This window comes from Sapajus apella, unplaced genomic scaffold (genome assembly GCF_009761245.1).
Source record: "Sapajus apella isolate SASKATOON/1434 unplaced genomic scaffold, GSC_monkey_1.0 scaffold18, whole genome shotgun sequence".
Classification (NCBI taxonomy): domain Eukaryota; kingdom Metazoa; phylum Chordata; class Mammalia; order Primates; family Cebidae; genus Sapajus; species Sapajus apella.
Window position 1 is genome coordinate 1,625,054 of NW_022436958.1, and position 20,062 is coordinate 1,645,115.

The following is a 20,062-nucleotide window of genomic DNA, read 5'->3' on the forward strand; positions in this document are numbered from 1 at the left end:
ATACCTGGCAATGTGTTCACGCTTTACACGCAGTATCTCATGTAATCCTCCTAGCAATTATAAGAACTAGAAACTTTTAGTTGGCCTGTTTTACAACGTAGGAAGTTGAGGCTTAACAAGGTCAAATAAATTACCTGAAGTCTAACAGGTGTTGGGGTTGCAACTCAGCCTCAGGAAGTATTTAATGTGTCCCTGTTAATGTGATATTAACCTTAGAAAGCATTGACGTCATCTTTTTGCTTCAATCTTTGTGAGAGAGGAATCACCAGAATGGGTTCAGTTTTGCTTTTGAGTGGTGAATTGTACATGTAAGTGAAGAGAAGGAAAGAGACCTATAGGGTAAGAAGCAGGAGTTATAATGTGGTAAGCCAGGAACAATACTGGTGATATGAAGCATAACAGACCACCAAAGTTTAATTGGTAATAGAAATATCTGAGAAATAAGGGAAAGCCATAAAGGTTAATTTTTTAAATCTATTAGAATTCTGCAGGTTGCTGCTGGAATAACTGCCATACATTGCTGGTACATAACTATCCTGCATCCACGCTGCACCTACGCTTGCCTCTAGCAGTTCCCCCAATTTCCTGGCCATGTGTTCGTCTCCAACCCTGCCTCCCCTATCAGCCAGTGCCTATGTTCACTCCTGTTCTACCATGTACTTGAGGTCCCCCTACTCTCACGTTTTAGATTAGTTGCAAACTTAGTAAATCCGTTCTTTATTCTAACTCATTAATTGAATAACCCTGACATTAGGGCTCAACATCATGACACTAATTCAGTGTGATGTACCCCAGCTTACCTAGCTGCAAATCACACAAAGTTTCTCTTCACATACTTAATTCTTCTCTCTTTCTATTGTCTTTCTGGGAAAAACTAGTATAGACCTTCATAAAGAATCTATAAACATCTCTCAATGTTTGTAGCCCATACATATGCTTTCTATGGTAAATATGTTTCTTAATCTTTAAGTCACTGTCTTCTTTAAATATTACTTTTTTTGACTATAATTAATAACAAGTTTAATTATACCTGATGACTCAGTGATAATAAAACATGCATAAATCAAAACTGAATTTAAACTAGTCATTTATTAGTCATAATCATGCTTGAGCAATTGTTTATGTTGGCAAACAGGCACATTAATTTATTGTTATTTTTTATAGGCTTAATGAGTTTGGAAACATTCACAAAACCTTACAAATATGACACTTTTTTAACACTGAAATCTTGTGTAAGTGGGTGCTGTTGAAAAATTGCTTAGAAGGGAAGTATTCCTTTAGAATAACAGAAGGACAGCGATGTAAACTATACCTCCTCCACCTCACCCCTCTCTACCCCAAAAGCTCCCCTCTTTCCCTTCATCATACTATAAAGTCTCCTTTAATGGAAATATTATGGGCCTAAATGTCTGCCTAGTACAGTTTTAACTCTAGCTAAATAATTTTGGGAAATTATTTACTTCTTCTACCCTCCATTTTCTTATCTGTAAAATGGAAATAATAATACCAATCGGATCAATTATAATAACAAAATAAGGCATCATATGCATATGTAAAATGCCTAGAAGTAGATCTAACCTAAGTTAAGATGTGTTTTACACACATAGGTGATTTAAATGTAGTCCACTGGCAAAGCCATTATCCTCCCCTCTCTTTAGCTCGTTCCCGGAAATCACTTTTTCCTGTGTTTTCAGTGGAAAAGAGGGTATTGTTTGACATCACTTTCTGAGAGCTCTACTTGGCTTTTGCCCATCTTCTGTTACCTAGCTTCAAACCATGATTTTGGGGGCTGCCTCAGACTCCATTTCTTTTGTTGCCAGTTACCTCTTAGGTTTTTGGAATTACTGTTCTGCCTTGATACAGCCCTCATGTTGGCTTCAAAATGAGGTGAAATTGTTACAGGAAAGGGATATGGATCCAGATCCTAAGAGAGGATTCTTAAATCTCATGCAAAAAAGAATTCAGGGTAAATCCATAGAGTAAAGTGAAAGCAAGTTTATTGGGTGGGGGGCAAGGGGAGGGACAGTGGGGGGTCAGGGAGGTTGCAGAGCGTTAACACTGGGAGAAATGCCTGATGTAGGTAATGGGGGGATGGAGATAGCAAACCACCATGGCATGTGTGTACCTATGCAATAGTCCTGCAAGATCAGCGCATATACCCCAGAACTTAAAGGACAATTAAAAAAAAAAAAAAGATGAAATGTTAAATATACTCCTAGGTTGAAAAGGAAAGAAAAAACAGTTGAAAAAAAGTAGGAAAAATACACTGTAATCAATTAATTTTTTATAAATCTTAAACCAGCCTTGTATAGAAAATATTGTAATCTTGTTAAATTGGTTTGTTTTTTGCCTGTAGAAATAAGAACTTAACTTTTACCTACAAAGCACTCATCTCATTTCACTAGAGCCTTTGTCTCCTGGATGACTATTTCTAGCTTTTCACTCAAACTCTCTAAAACTAAAATTAAAAAAAAAAAAAGTGAAGGAAGAAAAAAATGGCTACTCCATAGAGAAGCCTTGAGGGCTGATGGTTGCCGATTTTTATGGTTGTTTCTTGATATATGGTCAACAAGGTGAGTATTATTTATGCCTTCCCTTTTTAGACCATATAGGGTAACTCCTGACATTGCTATGACATCTGTAAACTGTCATGGAGCTTGTGGGAGTATAGCAGTGAAGGCGACCAGAGGTCACTCTTGTGGCCATCTTGGTTTTGTTGGGATTTAGCTGGTTTCTTTACTACAGCCTGTTTTATTACCAAGGTCTCTATGACCTGTATTTTGTGCTGACCTCCTATCTCATCCTGTGACTTAGAATGCCTTAACCATCTGGGAATGCAGTCCAGTAGGTCTCACCTTTATTTCACCCAACCCCTATTCAAGATGGAGTTGCTCTGGTTCAAATGCCTCTGACAAAATGAGAAAATCATTGACTGCCCTATCCAAGTGTACACTGCCTGCCCTTTAGGTTCCCACAATACCACTTAAGTCTGTTGTGTATAAAGGATTCTGCTGTAAATGTGGCCATAATGTGAGGCAGTAACATCATAAAGAGAGGAAAATTCTTTAAAATTGAATGCTAAATATGTCCATTGAAAAGTTCAAGGAAATACACACACACACACACACAAGAGAAAGTCAGAGAGAAAGAAAGAGTGAGACTCTTAACAGGTATTTCACACTTCTCTGGCGTTGTTTCAGTAGCTCAAGATCCCCCCTTACCCCTCTCTCTCTCTCTCTCTCTCCCTCCCTCCCTCCCCAAAGACATATACATTTTTCTTCGTTTATGAACAGTGCAGATCAGTTTCCCCTCTGAAAAATCTTACTTAGATACTAAATGTTGATTTTAACTAGAGGATCCATCCTTCCATCCTTTTAAACCTCCACTTGAATAGCTGCAGGGCATGAAAATCAATGCAACAATTTTTCTCAAATTTTAGATTATTCGACCTGGAGTCACACCATAAAGGCAGACTACCTCTGCGTGCGAGTGTATATCGTATGTGTATGGTGTGTGAGGTGTGTGCATGTGCATGTTCAGTGTAAAAAGGAGAAGTATTGATCCATGCGAAATGTGTAGTCTCCCTTAAGGCTTCTCTTTTGATGTGAGGCGAAGGCATCCCTTTCATTTTTTTCTATTGTTTTCAATCTTTATTTACAGACTCCTAAGGTAATATTTGGACAAAATACACATACACACAAACCCATACTCAAGGAAACATTCTAAGGTTAAATAATACAGTATAGGCTAAACAGAGATAGTACAGTATAATTGGCATTAATTGGGAGTAGGGAAAGGAACTTTTTCCTAAAGCCATAATTATTTACAAAAGATTGTTCCAACCCAAATAAAGATAGCTTTTTATATTATTATGATGCAGAACTGTCTTGGTAACCTTCTTTTTTCAAAGCTTCTATTTCTAAACTCCTCACAGAAGCTTAACTACATTTAAAAAGTGGCCAATTACAGCATTTACTCTTTCAAATAGCAGTGTCTCTCCTTTGACTCCTTGACTTTATCGGCATGTTCTGGCAGGAAAAAGGTAGTCCACTCAAATGGGGTAGCCAAGGAAGATTTAATGAAGGGACTATTTACAAAGGAATAAGAAGTGTTAAGGTAGACTAGCAGGGTATCGTGGTTTAGGATCTGGGACAGTGAAAGTTAGGAGCTTTAAAGTTGGTGGAGAGAGAAACATTTAGTGGAATGAAAAAAAGAAGTATTTAATAGCTATAGGCAAATGCCACTCCATGGGAACTGTGGCTTTTGTTAGACGTAGGGAGACAAGGCAATACAGAGGATGGAATCTGGTGGAATAAATACCCTGATATCTCTGTCCCTCCTCTTGCCATTTTTTTCTTTTCTTTTGTGTGTCCCATTCCCCCATTGGCAAAGCCCAAATGGAAGCCAATGGGCCAGGGGGCCACCAATGCAGCCCATCTCTTGGTATAAAGCAGGTTAAAGAAGGACAAAGAGGGGATCTGTAGGGAATAGATCAAAAAGATCCTGTACATCTCCTTAATTTCCAGTTCAAGGTCATCAGGTGTGCAAAGGTGTTGGTCTCTCCTTTTTCCGAAGATCTCATTAGAAATGATAGGAAAATAATTTTAAAAGCCTTAATTCCTTCTCAAAAACAAAAGGAGAGGACCATTAGTGGGTGAGAGATCTTTATGGATGACAGAACATTAATGGGTAAGACCAAAAAGTAGAGAAATTGGTGACCCAACATTGGGAGACGTGACCTAATGTAGCAGGAAGGTGGGTGGTGGCAGAGAGAAAGCTCTTCTACCCAGGAGGACTCTGCAGAGCCATAGAGACTGGTCTGATGTAGGACAGGAGTGAGGGGTAGGGCTTTAAAAATATGGGTTATTTAAGTAACCAGTAGAAGCATAAAAATAGCAACATCATCGTAAAAGATTGGAAGATGGTACAAAGTCAACTGTCAATCACAGCAGGAAGTCAATATGTGATGTCTGAGGATCATAAATCAAGAAGTAATGACATAAGCATAGTATTTATAGATTTGGAGGTAACTATAGAAAAATTAAATACAGAAGGAGTTGAAAGTGTTCCCTCTGAAAAGGAAGACAGAGAGTAGGAAAGCTTTCATAGTGAGTGAATTGCTTCTCACTGTGAGTCTGCTAGTATTAATGATTTTAAAAAATATATGCATCTATACTTTTAATAAAGTCTTCTTATTTTGTTGACTGGCTTTCTAAGTTAACATCTTGATATGCGTAGGTCCATTATTTGTACCAAACCTACCAATGTATTCCATCTTCTCCTATACTTTTTTTTCTCTCTATTCTTTATAAACTTCACTGTGCTCCTCCCTCCCTCCCACCTTCCCCATGTGCACACACCCAGAGCCATATTCATATATCTTCCTTCTGAGTGTGTTAGTTCCATATCTGTCTTTGTAAGTAAATGTCTTGCACTCTTACATCTCCATGCCTTTCTTCAAAGTGTTTCCTTGGCCTGAAGTGGCTTCATTCATTCATATATATATATGCATATATATGTGTGTGTATATATATATATATATATATGTGTGTGTGTGTGTGTATATATATATATATATATATATATATGTATATGAGTTTTTTTCTATTTAGCCATCAAGGTCTTCAAAGCAGATAAAAAATCTGTCTCTCTCATGAGCCCTCTTTCATTGCCAAAGTAAAAAATGACTTCTATTTCTTCTATACCCACCTAACGCTGTGTCACTGTCTCACACTGCTCACACCGCAGTGTCTTCTAACTAGTTGTGTATATGTCTGCCCCTTTTACTCCTTGCTTAATTGTAAGTTCTGTAGGTCAGAGATTTGTGTCTGCATTTATAGTGCAAATAGTCTATCTTGCACATAGTAATTGAAATTGTTGCTAAGTACTTTAATGATCATTGATTTTTGTTGATGTTGATTCAAAAGGCATCTAAAGATTGTGAAATGAGTGCTTCAGCACATTAAAGTGAACTTCAGTTGTTTTTTATTGATGTTCCTATTAATACTTCTACTTCTCAGCAAAACCCTGAAGTGAACAATATTTTGTTCTTTCCTAATACATATGGTTATAAGGTTATGAGGTTATGAGGAATAAGAAATCTCATAAACTAAGTCTGTAAATAAATAGGTTACTAATATATTAATTTATATAGGTGCATTTTGTTTGCATTATAAAAAGTAGCCTGGATGGAAAAATGCCTTATTCAAGGGATTCAGTTGCTGGTAATCAAACTCCAGGGCTTTCAGCTGTTGTTTGGAGATTAAAGGGTTTCTGGGGCCCCTCCGATCATGCCATAAAACTTTTATGCCATTGGTAATATAGATTCTAATTAATTTAAACACATTAAGACAGTGAGAAACAATTATATTTGAAATCACTGTTATTAAGTATTGTGTGTTTATTTCATAAAACCAAGATAGAGTGTTAACTCCTGGTCTTTGCTTATTTTCATTCCCAGGTTGATTTTCCACATGTGCTTACTTTATCTCTCTTTTTTTGCAGTTGCTACCTAGATTTTGATCTGCATCAACATAAAATGGCATTATATAATTTTCTTTTTCCTTTACCTCAGGAAATGCCACAGTAAAACAGTCTCGATACAGAATCATCATCCAGGAAGCAACCAATGGAGGACAGGAATGCCCAGATACCTTATATGAGGAGAGAGAGTGTGAAGATGTCTCATTGTGTCCTATATATCGGTGAGTAGTTACCTTTTAAAATTATCGTTAGACCTACTGTAAATTATAACCTATTTTCCTTCATATAATAAATGGTCATTTGGTGAAAAATAAGAAGCACAGCTGCATATCTTCAAATACTTTAATATTCTTACTTAGCTTTCATATTCTTAGTAGAGAATATGAAAGTCTAATTAACAGGGTGTAAAGCAAGCATGTTTGATTCTAAGCGAGCTGCTTGACTTATGACACAGTGGCAACCCATTTTCAAGATCATGTTCAAAAGATATTCAGGATGAGATTGGTATTACGGTTGTTACCTGGGGGCTAGGAGAATGAATACACAACCCCTCCCCCCCCAACACACACATGCACACACACACGAGGTAACTTACCTTCATTCTATTGTTCTCATTCTAAAACCTCCAATCAAAAATTCTTGTATTTTCTTGTTTATTTTAATTAAAAATGTTTTTTTGTTCTCAATTATTGTGATACACAGTTTCAGAAACCATCTAAGAGAAAAAAAGTTTAACTTAGGGATAAAATTTTTATTATGAAAAGAAAATGAATAACTTTTAAACTATATGTGTTCCCTGTATATTCCCTCTTGACAAAGGTGATTACTGTTTATAAAGTAATACCTGAGGTTTCTTTGCTTACTCACAGACTTCTCCCCTTTTAACACCGGACAGGTTTAAATCTGGTTGAAATGCTTCTTTAAAGTGCGTTTGGATTAAATTCAATCTCTAAGGGGTTTTAGTGATTTGTGAAAATAATCCATGGTCTTAAAAATAATATAAGTTTTATCTGCACACTTAAAAATCAGCATATGGGCCTTTTGCAAAAATGCCCCTTGTTTCTGCTAATAATTTAAGAAACTAAACTTAAAGCTGTGAAATTCAAGGGCTAATTTATTTGGGAAAATACGAGTTATTTGCCTTTTTAAACAAGAAAGATATCATTGAAGAAGTCTAAATTACTATTGATTTTATCATCTCTTACTCTCATTGTTTCTGTCCGATGACCAATTTGGGGAGGATGTAAATAAACACTGGGAACATGCCCAGACTACCAGTTTTTTTTTTTTTTTTTCTCATTAACCACAGGGCCATTGTGGAAACACTGTCAATATTCAGTCTTTTGTACAATGTCTAAATATTGAAACTTCTGAGCCCAGCAAAACAGCTCTCAAGGAAAGTATCCAAATGAAAAAAAAAATTAGCCAAATCAAATATTATTAGACATTTTTATGAACCCAAGGCTGTTATAATCAGATAAAATCAAAAAATTATTAGTGGGATCTTCCATTCCTCTGCCCACTCATTTTACTCTGATATTGCCTTTGAGTTTAGCTGAATGTTTGAACTAGTTTCTATCAATGACTTCCTGCCACATTCCCCAAAAATCTGTTCTACTGTGTATGAATTGGATCATTATACCATTTCTCCTGATGCATAGTTCAAAAGGTATCCAAGTTATCACCATGAATATCTGCTTCTTAGTGAAACATCCTTGAATTTTGAGCAATATAGGTCCAATTTAGATTTTGCTTTCCCCTTCATTGGTATGTTATCGAGGAAGTTATCTTAGGAAGCGAGTTAACATAGGACTTTATTGTTGTCTTCTGATTCTTCTTGGTGACTCATTAAGGTGACTTGTTCACATGTTTACCAAATTAAAACAGAATCAAGAAGCCTATTTAATTTGTCCTGTGAATTTGAGCTTCCCTCAACATATTAAGTAGGTAAGACAGCATGGGTGACTTTATACCTATGTAGAATTGGGAATGAGATGTTCCCCAGAGGCTGTGGTTGAGCATCCAAAGACAGGACTGGCAATTGGCCTCTCTTGACTTATGCAGCCTGGGACAAATCATTTAACTTCTCTGAGCCTGGGTTTATCATCTTAAAATTGAAAGTTTAATAAAGGAATTCCGATTTCAGCCTATTCACCAAGGTAAAGGAGACTGAACTTCTTGGTCTCATTTTGGTGGAGAAAGCCTATGTAAACTCAATTTCAGGAAACTGACTGAATGAATGACATATTTTAGTTCAAACATTGGACTAAAATCCCTTACTTTTTGGGTTCTGCATATTGGAATCATGCAAAATGTGTCTATGCATGTACAAAGTAAGTTTACAACAATCTAAAATTAATAGGTGATTTCTTTAAACTTAACAGGTTTTCTGTTTAGCTGTTTCCTGATACTGTATTTTTTCCCAATCCTTCAGCTATTCCAATTAGGAAGTTCACTTGAATGAGGTCAATGATGTTTTGTTTCATGTTTCTGTTTGCTTTTTTGAAGTTGTTCTCTTATCAGAGGTATTGGCTCATATGAAAAGGGTTAAAATGTACTAAGTGACAGAGCAGAATCTGTAGTTATACTTAGGGTTTGGGTTTTCTGAAATATCGTGAAGAGACAGATTTAAGGACACAAGTCATACTCTGCCCTGTGAGTCATAAAAAAAGAGTTTTGTTGACCTGAGAAAGAAAAGCCATTAGAAAGCGAGATTTCCTTTGAGACTGTATCCTCTGAGGATTAGAAATTATGGTATTTTATCAGTGGCAGGTCAATTCGTCTTTCCTAAGATTAACTATCAGATAAGATCGGTCCAAGGTGCCCATTCTTCTTTTACTCTATAACCTATTGAGATGTTTGATTTAGTTCAAAAGCCTTTAGAAACACCTTATGAAAATTTGAAGCAGAGGATCAAATCAAAAATTTTATAGGCAGAAGATTATAAAAATTTTGAAGCAGAAGATTAATGTGAAGGTTTGTACCTCAAGCTTACAGATGTTCAAACCTTGATTCTCTAACTCGCCAATGGGACATAGAGATTTTCTCTTTTTTTCTTTTATTGTTTTTTTTTTTCAAAACAATTTTAAATACATAAAGAACTACACCTTCCAGACTGATCTGTGCTTCTAATGTTTATTATTGCCACTTTTCTACATTAATCAAAGTTTATGTGCAAATATCTAAATTCAGTTTATTTCTCAACCACAGGACCAATTCAAAAACATTGAATTACTGCATAAATCATAAATCTGGGGTTGAATGGACTATTGTCATTCTAGTGTTTGTCAAGGCTTGGCTTTATGACATTGGTTTCACATCCATTTTATTGAATTACTGTCTTTATGTTTTTTAAACTTCAAACATATCTAAGTATTTCTTTTGCATGTTGATCATAGTGAAGTTTCTATTCCATTGTTTCTGGTAATCACAGGTGGAAGCCACAGAAATGGAACCCTTGTATCTTAGTGCCAGAGTCTGTCAGGCAGGGAATAATGGGCAGCAGTGAAGCCTGTGGAAAGGGGTTACAAACGAGAGGTAAGATGATTTTTATATAGTTTTCTATTAATGTGTAAGTTAAAATTATGTAACTCACATGTGTTGCTTATTTTTATATTTGAATGAATTGTGATATTATTGGATTGAATTATTTATATGGGCCGACATTAGAGATAAATAAGATTTGGCACAGTTAACATTTGATATTAGATATCTTTAATTATAGCCAGTTATTATACCTAAGGACTAAAGCAATATAAGAAAATATCTGTTCTCAGTCATAGCATATGCCAATGCTCATATTCCAAATGCGTGTTAGATATTATCTAATATCTGTGAATGAATGTTATGTCAAGATTAGATACAACTGTCTGTATACTGTATATTTTTATGTGCTAATTAGATATTTGTTGATGAATGAAAAAATAACTGAATAAATCGACAAATCTTAATGATCATAGGATATGGCTTAAATATAATTGTCGTGTATATAGCTACAATATATCTTATATGTTAAATGTATACAAAGGAAGTATTAAAATTTCTGGAAGACATATGAATAAGCTTCTGGACCTGAGTAGAACTGTATTTTATCATCAATGCCTAGAAGGTGTGGGAAATCTCTGAAGAGTACTCAGAGAATCATCAGACTGCTCACTTTTCTATTTCATTCATAATCCAGGTGCCAATGATATGAAGTGCATTATTCTCAAAATCTGACCACTTTGTAACTAAAGGGATATATGTGGCAAAATTAAAGCTTGTGGAATTAATTAAATTATACTGGTTTCATAATTAATGTTCTTTAACATGGCATATTTAGAATTAAGCTTCTCTTTTTGTTACATAGGTTGTACTTTGGAAATAATGTCCCTGTCAAAAAATTTATAGATAAAATTATTGGCCAGGTGATTTGATTTAAGACTGCTATGGGGATCTACCATTACTTTATGTACATTGTAAGAATGAACCACTTTCTTAAGAAATCTTACTTTTATATATCACTAAATTGTTATAATAATATGATATTGTTATGTTAAGATTTTTGCCTATTTTCTGCTGAAAAATTGTTATAGAATGTCCACATCACCTATACCTACTCCATGAATGGAGCCTGGTTAAAAAACGGCACCTTTATGTAGTGTACAATTTAAATAGGACCTTGAATTTGTTACTCTGTGATAATACGATACCAAACCAAACAATTTAGCAAATTCTGCAAGGATACTGTTTGTAAATCATATAAAAAGCAAGGTATTTCATATTTTCTAGAATATGAAATCTCTTTGGATTTCAATTTAAAGGAATCTTTCTAGCTGGATGCCTGATAGTCCTTTATATTTTGCAATGAACTTTCTCTAAATTTGATACAAAATTAGAAAATTCCTGATATTTAGTTGATAGACAATTTTCACTTTTAACATTGAAGAGGATCTTCAATTTTAGGATTATGGATGAAAGACATTTCTATGCCTCCATCTTTTCTTTAAAATTACTTAAGAACCATAAAGGAAAATACAAAACAGTAAGACTAAATATATCTCTAATGAGGTCAATCTCCTTTATAAAAAAAAATCACCCCAAAAAACAAGGAATACAGTAAGCTTAACTTCAGGTAAATTAGGAGCCAACTGTAACCTAGGTGATAATATATAAATTTGGAAAGTAAATGGAGATATGGTAAAGTACTTTGCAGAACACTGTTACACCTAAGTGTTGGCAAGGGTGAAGGTGTGGGAGCTGAAGAGAAATCAAGTGATATGTCCTGGACAACTCCAGGAGGAAACCACATTCTGCAGAAGGAAGTGTGCAAGGTTTGTGTGTGTGTGTGTATTGGGAGTTAGGGATAAAAACTAGAGCTCTGAAAGTCTGAATAAAGAGCAGCAAAGTTCCTACTTGATCAAGTTCCTCACCTTTCACTCTATGGAGTCAGATTTCTACCATTTGTTTTTCTTGTGGGAGCCTGGAGATGGATTCTCTTGGAAACAGAGAGGTTTTTGACTGTGGACAATGAGCAGAGGTGGGTGGAGATGTGGGGCTAGACTGAAATCAGGTGGATCAAAGGAATGTCTGAATAAGAAATTATGATACCCTGATTTCCTCTAAACATTTAACTGCTAAGAGTTGAATATAGAGAAAAGAGAATATAAAGAGGAGAAAAGAATTGAAGAAATAATATTAGAAATATACCCATTAAGGAGCCAAGATGTTTAAATAAGACACATATCAAGGCTCGCCATTGTGATATTTCAGGCCACATGGGGTAAAGTCATGACCCTAAAACCGTCCAGAATAAACAGCATGAGCTCTCACCTCGAGTTCTTGAATAAGATTATAGGACTTTTCAACATCAGCATTGGAAAGTGGAAGAAAATAGAGCAATAGCTTCTATTCAAATGTGGAATGAGAATATTTTCAACCAAGAAGATTATATTAAATTATCATTCAAGTACTAAGATAACATGAAAATGTTTGCAGAAAACAAAATCTCCAAAAGTCTACCTTCATAGCATCTTGTTTCTAGAAGTAAATAGAGTATGTACCTCATCAAACATGAATAAATCAAAATGCAATCTGGCTATCCCACCTAGAAGAGAGGACATCGGCATTCCTAGGAAGAAAGAGAGGGGAAATTCATGGACCACTGCTGTTCACTAGGCTCATGTGGTGAGAGCAGGAGACCTATAAAGTGTCAGGAGGGGTGTCTTAACATAAACAATAGAAAGAATAGAGGATTTGTCAGTTTGACCTGAGAAGCATTTCATAGGTGTGAAGGCACTTTTCCAGATTCAAAGAAATGTTTGCAAATAAAAGTGGAAGAATTCCAGGAAATACAAAATGTTGTAGATAGGAGGTGTAGTTGCAATAGACTTTTTCAGCTTACCTATAAAGAATACATTGTCATAAAGGCAAAAGTATTGACTTATCGATTTAAGCAAAAAATGTGATTCAACAATATTGAGAGTTTGGTGGAGGGTCCTGGGAGGTGTTGTCCTCAAAAAGACAACAGTAGAAAACACCTGTCATTAAGGAATTGGCTAATAGAGCTATATTAATATTTTTTTGAAACATGAAGTACCCATTAGAAGAAATTGTAAAATAGTAAAAAATAATTGACTCAAAGTGAGGAGTCAGGTAATTATTTGTTTTATCATTATTTAAGTTTCAATGCTATGAATATGTACTACTTTGGTAAAAATATTTTTTAATGTAATCTGGTCAGGCGTGATGGCTTACACCTGTAATCTCAGCACTTTGGAAGGCTGAGGTGAGAGCATTCCTTAAGCCCAGGAGTTTGAAACCAGCCTGGACAACATACTGAGACCCTGTCTCTACAAAAATAGAAATTTAAAAAAGTGAGCCAGACATGGTAGTGTATGACTGTAGTCCCAGCTACTCAGAAGGCTGATGTGGGAAGATCGCTTGGACCTGGGAGGTTGAGGCTGCAGTGTGCTGTCGTCATGCCACTGCACTTCTGCCTGGGTGACAGAATAAGACCCTGGCTCAAATAATAATAATGAAATAATGTGATTTAGTCAGTGTTTTAAGGGATTATTTAAGTAACTGCATTGCAAAATGCTGGAAAAGCTAGGTCCAGGAAGAAAAGCTAATGAGGGGAGGGAGGAAAAGGGAAAGAGGACCTGCCTGTTTTGCACTATATGGAGAAGCTTCTGCTGTTGGCATTTTTCTCTGGTTTTAACAAATAGGGTCTTGTTTCTTCATGCATATTAATAAGATGAACTATGGTTCCCAAAAATATATGTCCACGTACTAATCATTATAAACTGCACATGTGACTTTATTTGCAAAAAGGGTCTTTGTAGATGTAATTAATTTAAGGACTGAAAGGCTTTATCAATTTGGAAAAGCTTATTTTGTTTTGAATCCCAGAAGGAGTTTGAACTCAGACCATAAAGTCATAGGAAGGCTAGGTTGAGATTATACATTCTCGTGAAGGATTCTCCTCTCTTGCTATCTTTCTGGCTATCCAATGCTGTGTTTTAGAATTGCAAGTTGTCTTGCCAAGACTAGCGCTTGACAAGTTTATTTCTATCTAGTTCGTCCCTAAACAATAACAGTGTGTGTTTGTTGTCATTGTTTCTAGTGAACGAATTTTAAAGGATTCTCCATAGCCAGCCTTATATTTTTTTTCTTCTGTGCATTATGAATCCATAAAAGTAAAAAGTGGTATCTCTAAGATTTGTTAGAAACCCATGGGATGAAATGTGTCTTTCTCCTTTACCTTGCAGGGCTTCATGCTTTCACTTTGTTTTGGGTGTTATGGATTCTTTACTTTCAGACAAGCCCAGCAATACATTGAGAAGATATATATGTTATCATGTGTTTTAGTCTTTTTATTTGAAAGGATTTTTCAGGATTTATATGCCACTAGACTGTCAGAAACAGAAGTACCACTTGTTTTATTTCATTGTGCTTTTGTTGCTGGCCTGTTTAATTGGTTCATGGTTAAGATTTCATTCATGTAATAATTTTTCAGTTAAAAAATAAGAAAAACAGCAAGGTAGAACAGCACATAGAATCATAGTTGTAGCTAAATGTCTACACCATCTCCAGGAAGACGGGCATTTTCAGTTTTATTATCCTAGCTGTCTCGTACTTCAGGGAGACCCAGGTGTTCTTTCTGCTCAGAGTCTTGTGCGTAATCAGAGAATTTTTTTTTAAATGGTGGCTTATATTTTATGGCAAATAAAAGTATAAGAGGAAGAAACTTAAACATTCTACTACATGTTGTAGAAACTGCTCTTAAAATGCTAAAACTTTGGTATGAAAAAAGAGAGACAAAAAAGCCAAGATGCTGTCATTTCTATAAGTGAAGTATATTTCACTATGGACTGATTTTTTGTTTTTCTATCTGCAGTAACTATTTTAAAGCTGACTTAATGGACTTTACAGTATTTTTCTTTTGGACAGAACTTTCTTGTCATTCATCAGCCTGAGTATACTCCGTCAGCGACAAACTTGACATTATGGCACTGTAATGGATACAGAGTAGGTATTGGAGATCGAAATCATCTTGTCTACAATTTCGTTGACTTTCCTGAACTAGCTGTATTCTTTTTTGGTTTATTTTCACTGAACAATGTTTAGGTGGACCAAAAGAGGCAGATCTCTAAGCTCTGTCAAGTCTTTTTGTTCTTCTTTAATTAGTTTTTGTCACAGTTTCCTTATATAATAGTTTTGATGGATCCTGTGTGTTTTTCTTTGCATTCAAGGAACCCCTTTAAAGTAAAGATGTTTTTTCTGGAAAAAAAAATTGAGCAAAATAATTCGCTCTCAAAATTAATTGTGGATTACATTTAGTTGTTTTTTTTTTTTTTTTTTTTTAAGATGGAGTAAGAAATTGAAAGAAGTTAAATAATGGAGATCGGAAGTCTTAATTATACAGCGGTAATACCTGGTATTTAAAAATGAAAATTTATAAGAAATATATTTGTGTGTATTTACCATTTTTTTTGCCTGATATGCTTTATTTTACACGTCATTTCATAATCTAGTCTTTCACTAAGAAGGCTTTTAACATGTGACTGAATCATTAAGAATTGATTTATATGATTTTCCAACATTATATAAATTACATAAACTACATAGTTATATAAAACAAAGGCTGAGACAATGGGGTTTTCTAGATATACAATCATGTCTTCTGCAAATAGAGACAATTTGACTTCCTCCTTTCCTATTTGAATACTCTTTATTTCTTTTCCTTGCCTGATTGTTCTGGCTAGAACTTCCAGTACTATATTGAATAGGAGTGGTGAGAGAGGGCATCCTTGTCTACTGCCAGATTTCAAGGGGAATGCTTCCAGTTTTTGCCCATTAAGTATGGTATTGGCTGTTGGTTTGTCATAAATAGCTTTTATTATTTTGAGATACGTTCCGTCAATACCTAGCTTATTGAGGGTTTTTAGCATAAAGTGCTATTGAATTTTGTCAGAGGCCTTCTCTGCATCAATTGAGATAATCATGTGGTTTTTGTCTTTGGTTCTGTTTATGTGGTGAATTATGTTTATAGACTTGCGTATGTTGAACCAGCCTTGCATCCCCGAGATGAAGCCTACTTGATCATGGTGGATAAGCTTTTTGATGTGCTGTTGCAATCGGTTTGCCAGTATTTTATTGAAGATTTTTGTATCTATGTTCACCATGGATATTGGCCTGAAGTTTTCTTTTCTTGTTGAGTCTTTGCCAGGTTTTGGAATCAGGATGATGTTGGTCTCATAAAATGATTTGGGAAGAATTCCCTCTTTTTGTATTGTTTGGAATAGTTTCTGAAAGAATGGTACCAGCTCCTCTTTGTATGTCTGGTAGAATTCGGCTGTGAACACGTCTGGACCTGGGCTTTTTTTGGGTGGTAAGCTCTTAATTGCTGCCTCAACTTCAGACCTTGTTATGGGTCTGTTCAGGGTTTTGGCTTCTTCCTGGTTTAGGCTTGGGAGGAGGCAAGTGTCCAGGAATTTATCCATTTCTTCCAGGTTTACTAGTTTATGTGCATAGAGTTGTTTGTAATAATCTCTGATGATGGTTTGAATTTCTTTCTCACGCCCGTTAGAATGGCAATCATTAAAAAATCTAGAGACAACAGATACTGGAGAGGATGTGGAGAAATAGGAACACTTTTACACTGTTGGTGGGAATGTAAATTAGTTCAAACATTGTGGAAGACAGTGTGGAGATTCCTCAGGGACCTAGGAATAGAAATTCCATTTGACCCAGCAATCCCATTACTGGGTATATATCCAAAGGATTATAAATCGTTCTACTATAAGGATGCATGCACACGAATGTTCATTGCAGCACTGTTTACAATAGCAAGGACCTGGAACCAACCCAAATGCCCATCGATGATAGACTGGACAGGGAAAATGTGGCACATATACACCATGGAATATTATGCAGCCATCAAAAACGATGAGTTTGTGTCCTTTGTAGGGACATGGATGAACCTGGAAACCATCATTCTCAGCAAACTGACACAAGAGCAGAAGATCAAACACCGCATGTTCTCATTCATAGGTGGTTGTTGAACAATGAGAACACATGGACACAGGAAGGGGAGCACTACACACTGGGATCAGTTGGGGGGAAATAGGGGAGGGACGGTGGAGGGTGGGGAGTTGGGGAGAGATAGCAAGGGGAGAGATGCCAGATGTAGGTGATGGGGAGGAAGGCAGCAAATCACACTGCCACGTGTGTACCTATGCAACAATCTTGCATGTTCTTCACATGTACCCCAAAACCTAAAATGCAATAAAATCAATAAATGGATAAACAAACAAACAAACAAACAAATAAATAAATAAAACAAAGGCAAGTAAATCAATTGCATGAGTTGGATTCAGAGGAAACTCTTCATGTTGTAGACCTCAGTACGCTAATTTTCTGAGTAAAAATGTTCTTCTTGGCTATGTTATCTTCATGGAGAGAAGGTTAAATATATTACCCCATTATCACCTCATCATCCAACTTTTGTCTGGAAAACATGGAAATATAGCAAAAACACACACTCTGAAATAAAGAAGTCATTATAGTCTACCAAATGTTAAGACAGCCAGTCATCTCATTGTGTTCTTTCTGATGCCAGGTATCCTTGTAGTTTAGGAGACAAAGGATACCTCTGGAGCATTGGACTTTCATTCCCCGAATGGAAGACATCATAGTCACTTAACCTTAGAGCTACAGTTTTATTCTCTGCCAAAGCTATCTACCTGCATCACAAGCAAAAAGACATTTCAGTTTATTCAGAAAGCAAAGCAAACATACAAGTTTGAACTATGACTGAATAAGAGCAAAATAATAATAATAATAATAATAATAAATAAAAGAAAAGAAAAGTAAAACCAAAACCACAACCAAAAAATAAAACAGAGATAGTCACAGACATTTTTATTTTTGGTATGGAAGGAGGAAGAGAAAGGTGTTCTGGGAAAGGAAGTACAGTAAGTACAGTAGTTTCTTCTATTTACTTCAAAACTTTGACAAAAATGAGCTACCTTATCCATGAGCTGTGGCCATTTCTCGTAGGGAATGTGGAGCAACTATAGCCTAGCCTAGGTGCCCCTTCCACATATGTAACTGTATTCTAAATGAGCAAAGCCATTTGGCAGTGTTCTTCTCATGGACTCTAAGAAGGGAGGACATGACCTCTCTGTTCAAATAAAGGTTGCCAATGTAGGCAACATGCAAATACTTACCTAACCACACTATTTGCAGTAACTTTTGTGAGATAGTTTTTAATAACTGTGTTCATAGCATAGAAAAAAATGATTATACCCCAATATTTTTTTGTGTTAATGATTATTCTTGGGGTGATTTCTGTCATTTACAGAGTAAAATATTGGAGGACATAATATTCTTTATTGATTTATCTAATTAATTAGCACCCCATATCAAATGATTCATTATAAATATTTTAAGGCACTTAAAAAAATCTCTCCCAAATATTTTGATTTTTAAGCGGTAAAAGAAAGGAGGATCAGGTTAAAATGTAGAAACTAGACAGTATAGGAAACTTTCTAAATTAAAATGTCTTCAGATTGTTACAAAAGGTTCAGTTTTATAACACCAGAGGCATTGGTTTTGAGAGTAAAGTGTTGGAATCAGAGCAAAGATTGCATTTTAATCTAAGTGAATAATAATTTTGGCAAGTATTTTTCATTTTCTTTGCATATTTTAGGGTAGGATTATATTTCTGACTTATGGTTGCTGCAGGTAGAATGTACATACTTTCTAAAGTTGGTGATAAATTAAAAATAAATATTAAAGGTGATGAGCAACCTAAGGCAATGATGCTTTAGTAACAGTATGAACTAACTGCAGATTCAGAGATGCTGTCTTGTACCAGCCTCCCATTTTTAACATAATAAGCTATGATACAAAGAACAGAGTAACCCTTTTGTTCCACCTCCACCCCACCCACATCCCAGCAGATATTTTATTGATAAAATAGATGTTGGATGTGAAGATGGATGGGGGTTAATTTTTTTTTAATTGGTGAATACAGTCCTTTGTAAAACTGTTAGTAAGAAATTTCTCTTCTAGCTACATGGTTCTCAGTTACAGAACTATGTTCCCTTCAGGAATGCTAATATGAATTTCAAAGTCTACTGCAAACTGTGTAAATGTAGTAAGATTGTATGTCTCTTGTTCATGACTAAAATTTTATCTCTTCAAATAGATGTGAGTTTTCTGGCTTCTCTTAACACTTGGATATTAAGGTCAGGGTTTTCATGTCTGTTTATCTTAGGTGCCATCTCAGGATTGCATCAGAAACATGTAATATTTGTATATTTTTTGTTTTCATTTCTAAGGAGAAGCACTAACACTCTTTTCAGGTAACAGTGAAAGAACAAGAAGACCACCCTTGCTCTAGAGGCCCTAAAAACTAACAGGAGAGTTAGAACTCAACCTCACCACTATTCGGAATTCAAACAAATACAAAAGTTGCAAAACAGTGCCTCTTTATGCCAACCATGTTATGAAGAATTTACATGATGAGAAAAACAAAATAAAAAGCAAATCACTCTTTTAGCTGAGGTGTATGGGGAATGAGAATTTAAAACCTAGTAGAGTCTATTAACCTTAGCAAATACATAAAGTAATCTGCCTCATAGCAGAATATAAAAGTAGTAACTGAAAATGGGAAAGCTGGGAGTATTTGAAGACTTTGTAATTATGCCAGGAAAGGTTTTGAAAGCTTATACCAGAAGAATGACTTTAGGAATGGATTAGAAGGAATATACATAAAAGGCATTTTAGGAAATAAAACAATGGGATGTAACAGCTAACTTTACGTAGAGAGCACAGGATAGTGATGAGTTGAAATTTCAGACTCAGTGTGGTTTTAGGCCAATGAGAATAGGACAATATTGATGTTAAAAAAAAGCTCAGGTCCAGATGGGTTCACAGCTGAATTCTACCAGACATACAAAGAGGAGCTGGTACCACTCCTTCTGAAGCTATTCCAAACAATCCAAAAAGAGGGAACGCTTCCCAAATCATTTTATGGACCAACATCATCCTGATACCAAAACCCAGCAAAGACTCAACAAAAAGAGAGACT

At 35.5% G+C, this 20,062-nt stretch overlaps 1 protein-coding gene across 2 annotated transcripts in view; it reads left to right on the forward strand.

Annotated features, from left to right (window-relative positions):
* Positions 1–20,062, forward strand: part of THSD7B (thrombospondin type 1 domain containing 7B) — an 835,144-nt gene that overhangs the window by 472,246 nt on the left and 342,836 nt on the right. For both annotated transcript variants that reach the window (XM_032286329.1, XM_032286330.1), the window contains exons 11-12: positions 6,575–6,704; positions 9,917–10,020. In XM_032286329.1, coding sequence (XP_032142220.1) covers positions 6,575–6,704; positions 9,917–10,020 — 234 coding nt within the window. The remainder of the gene's footprint in view (positions 1–6,574; positions 6,705–9,916; positions 10,021–20,062) is intronic.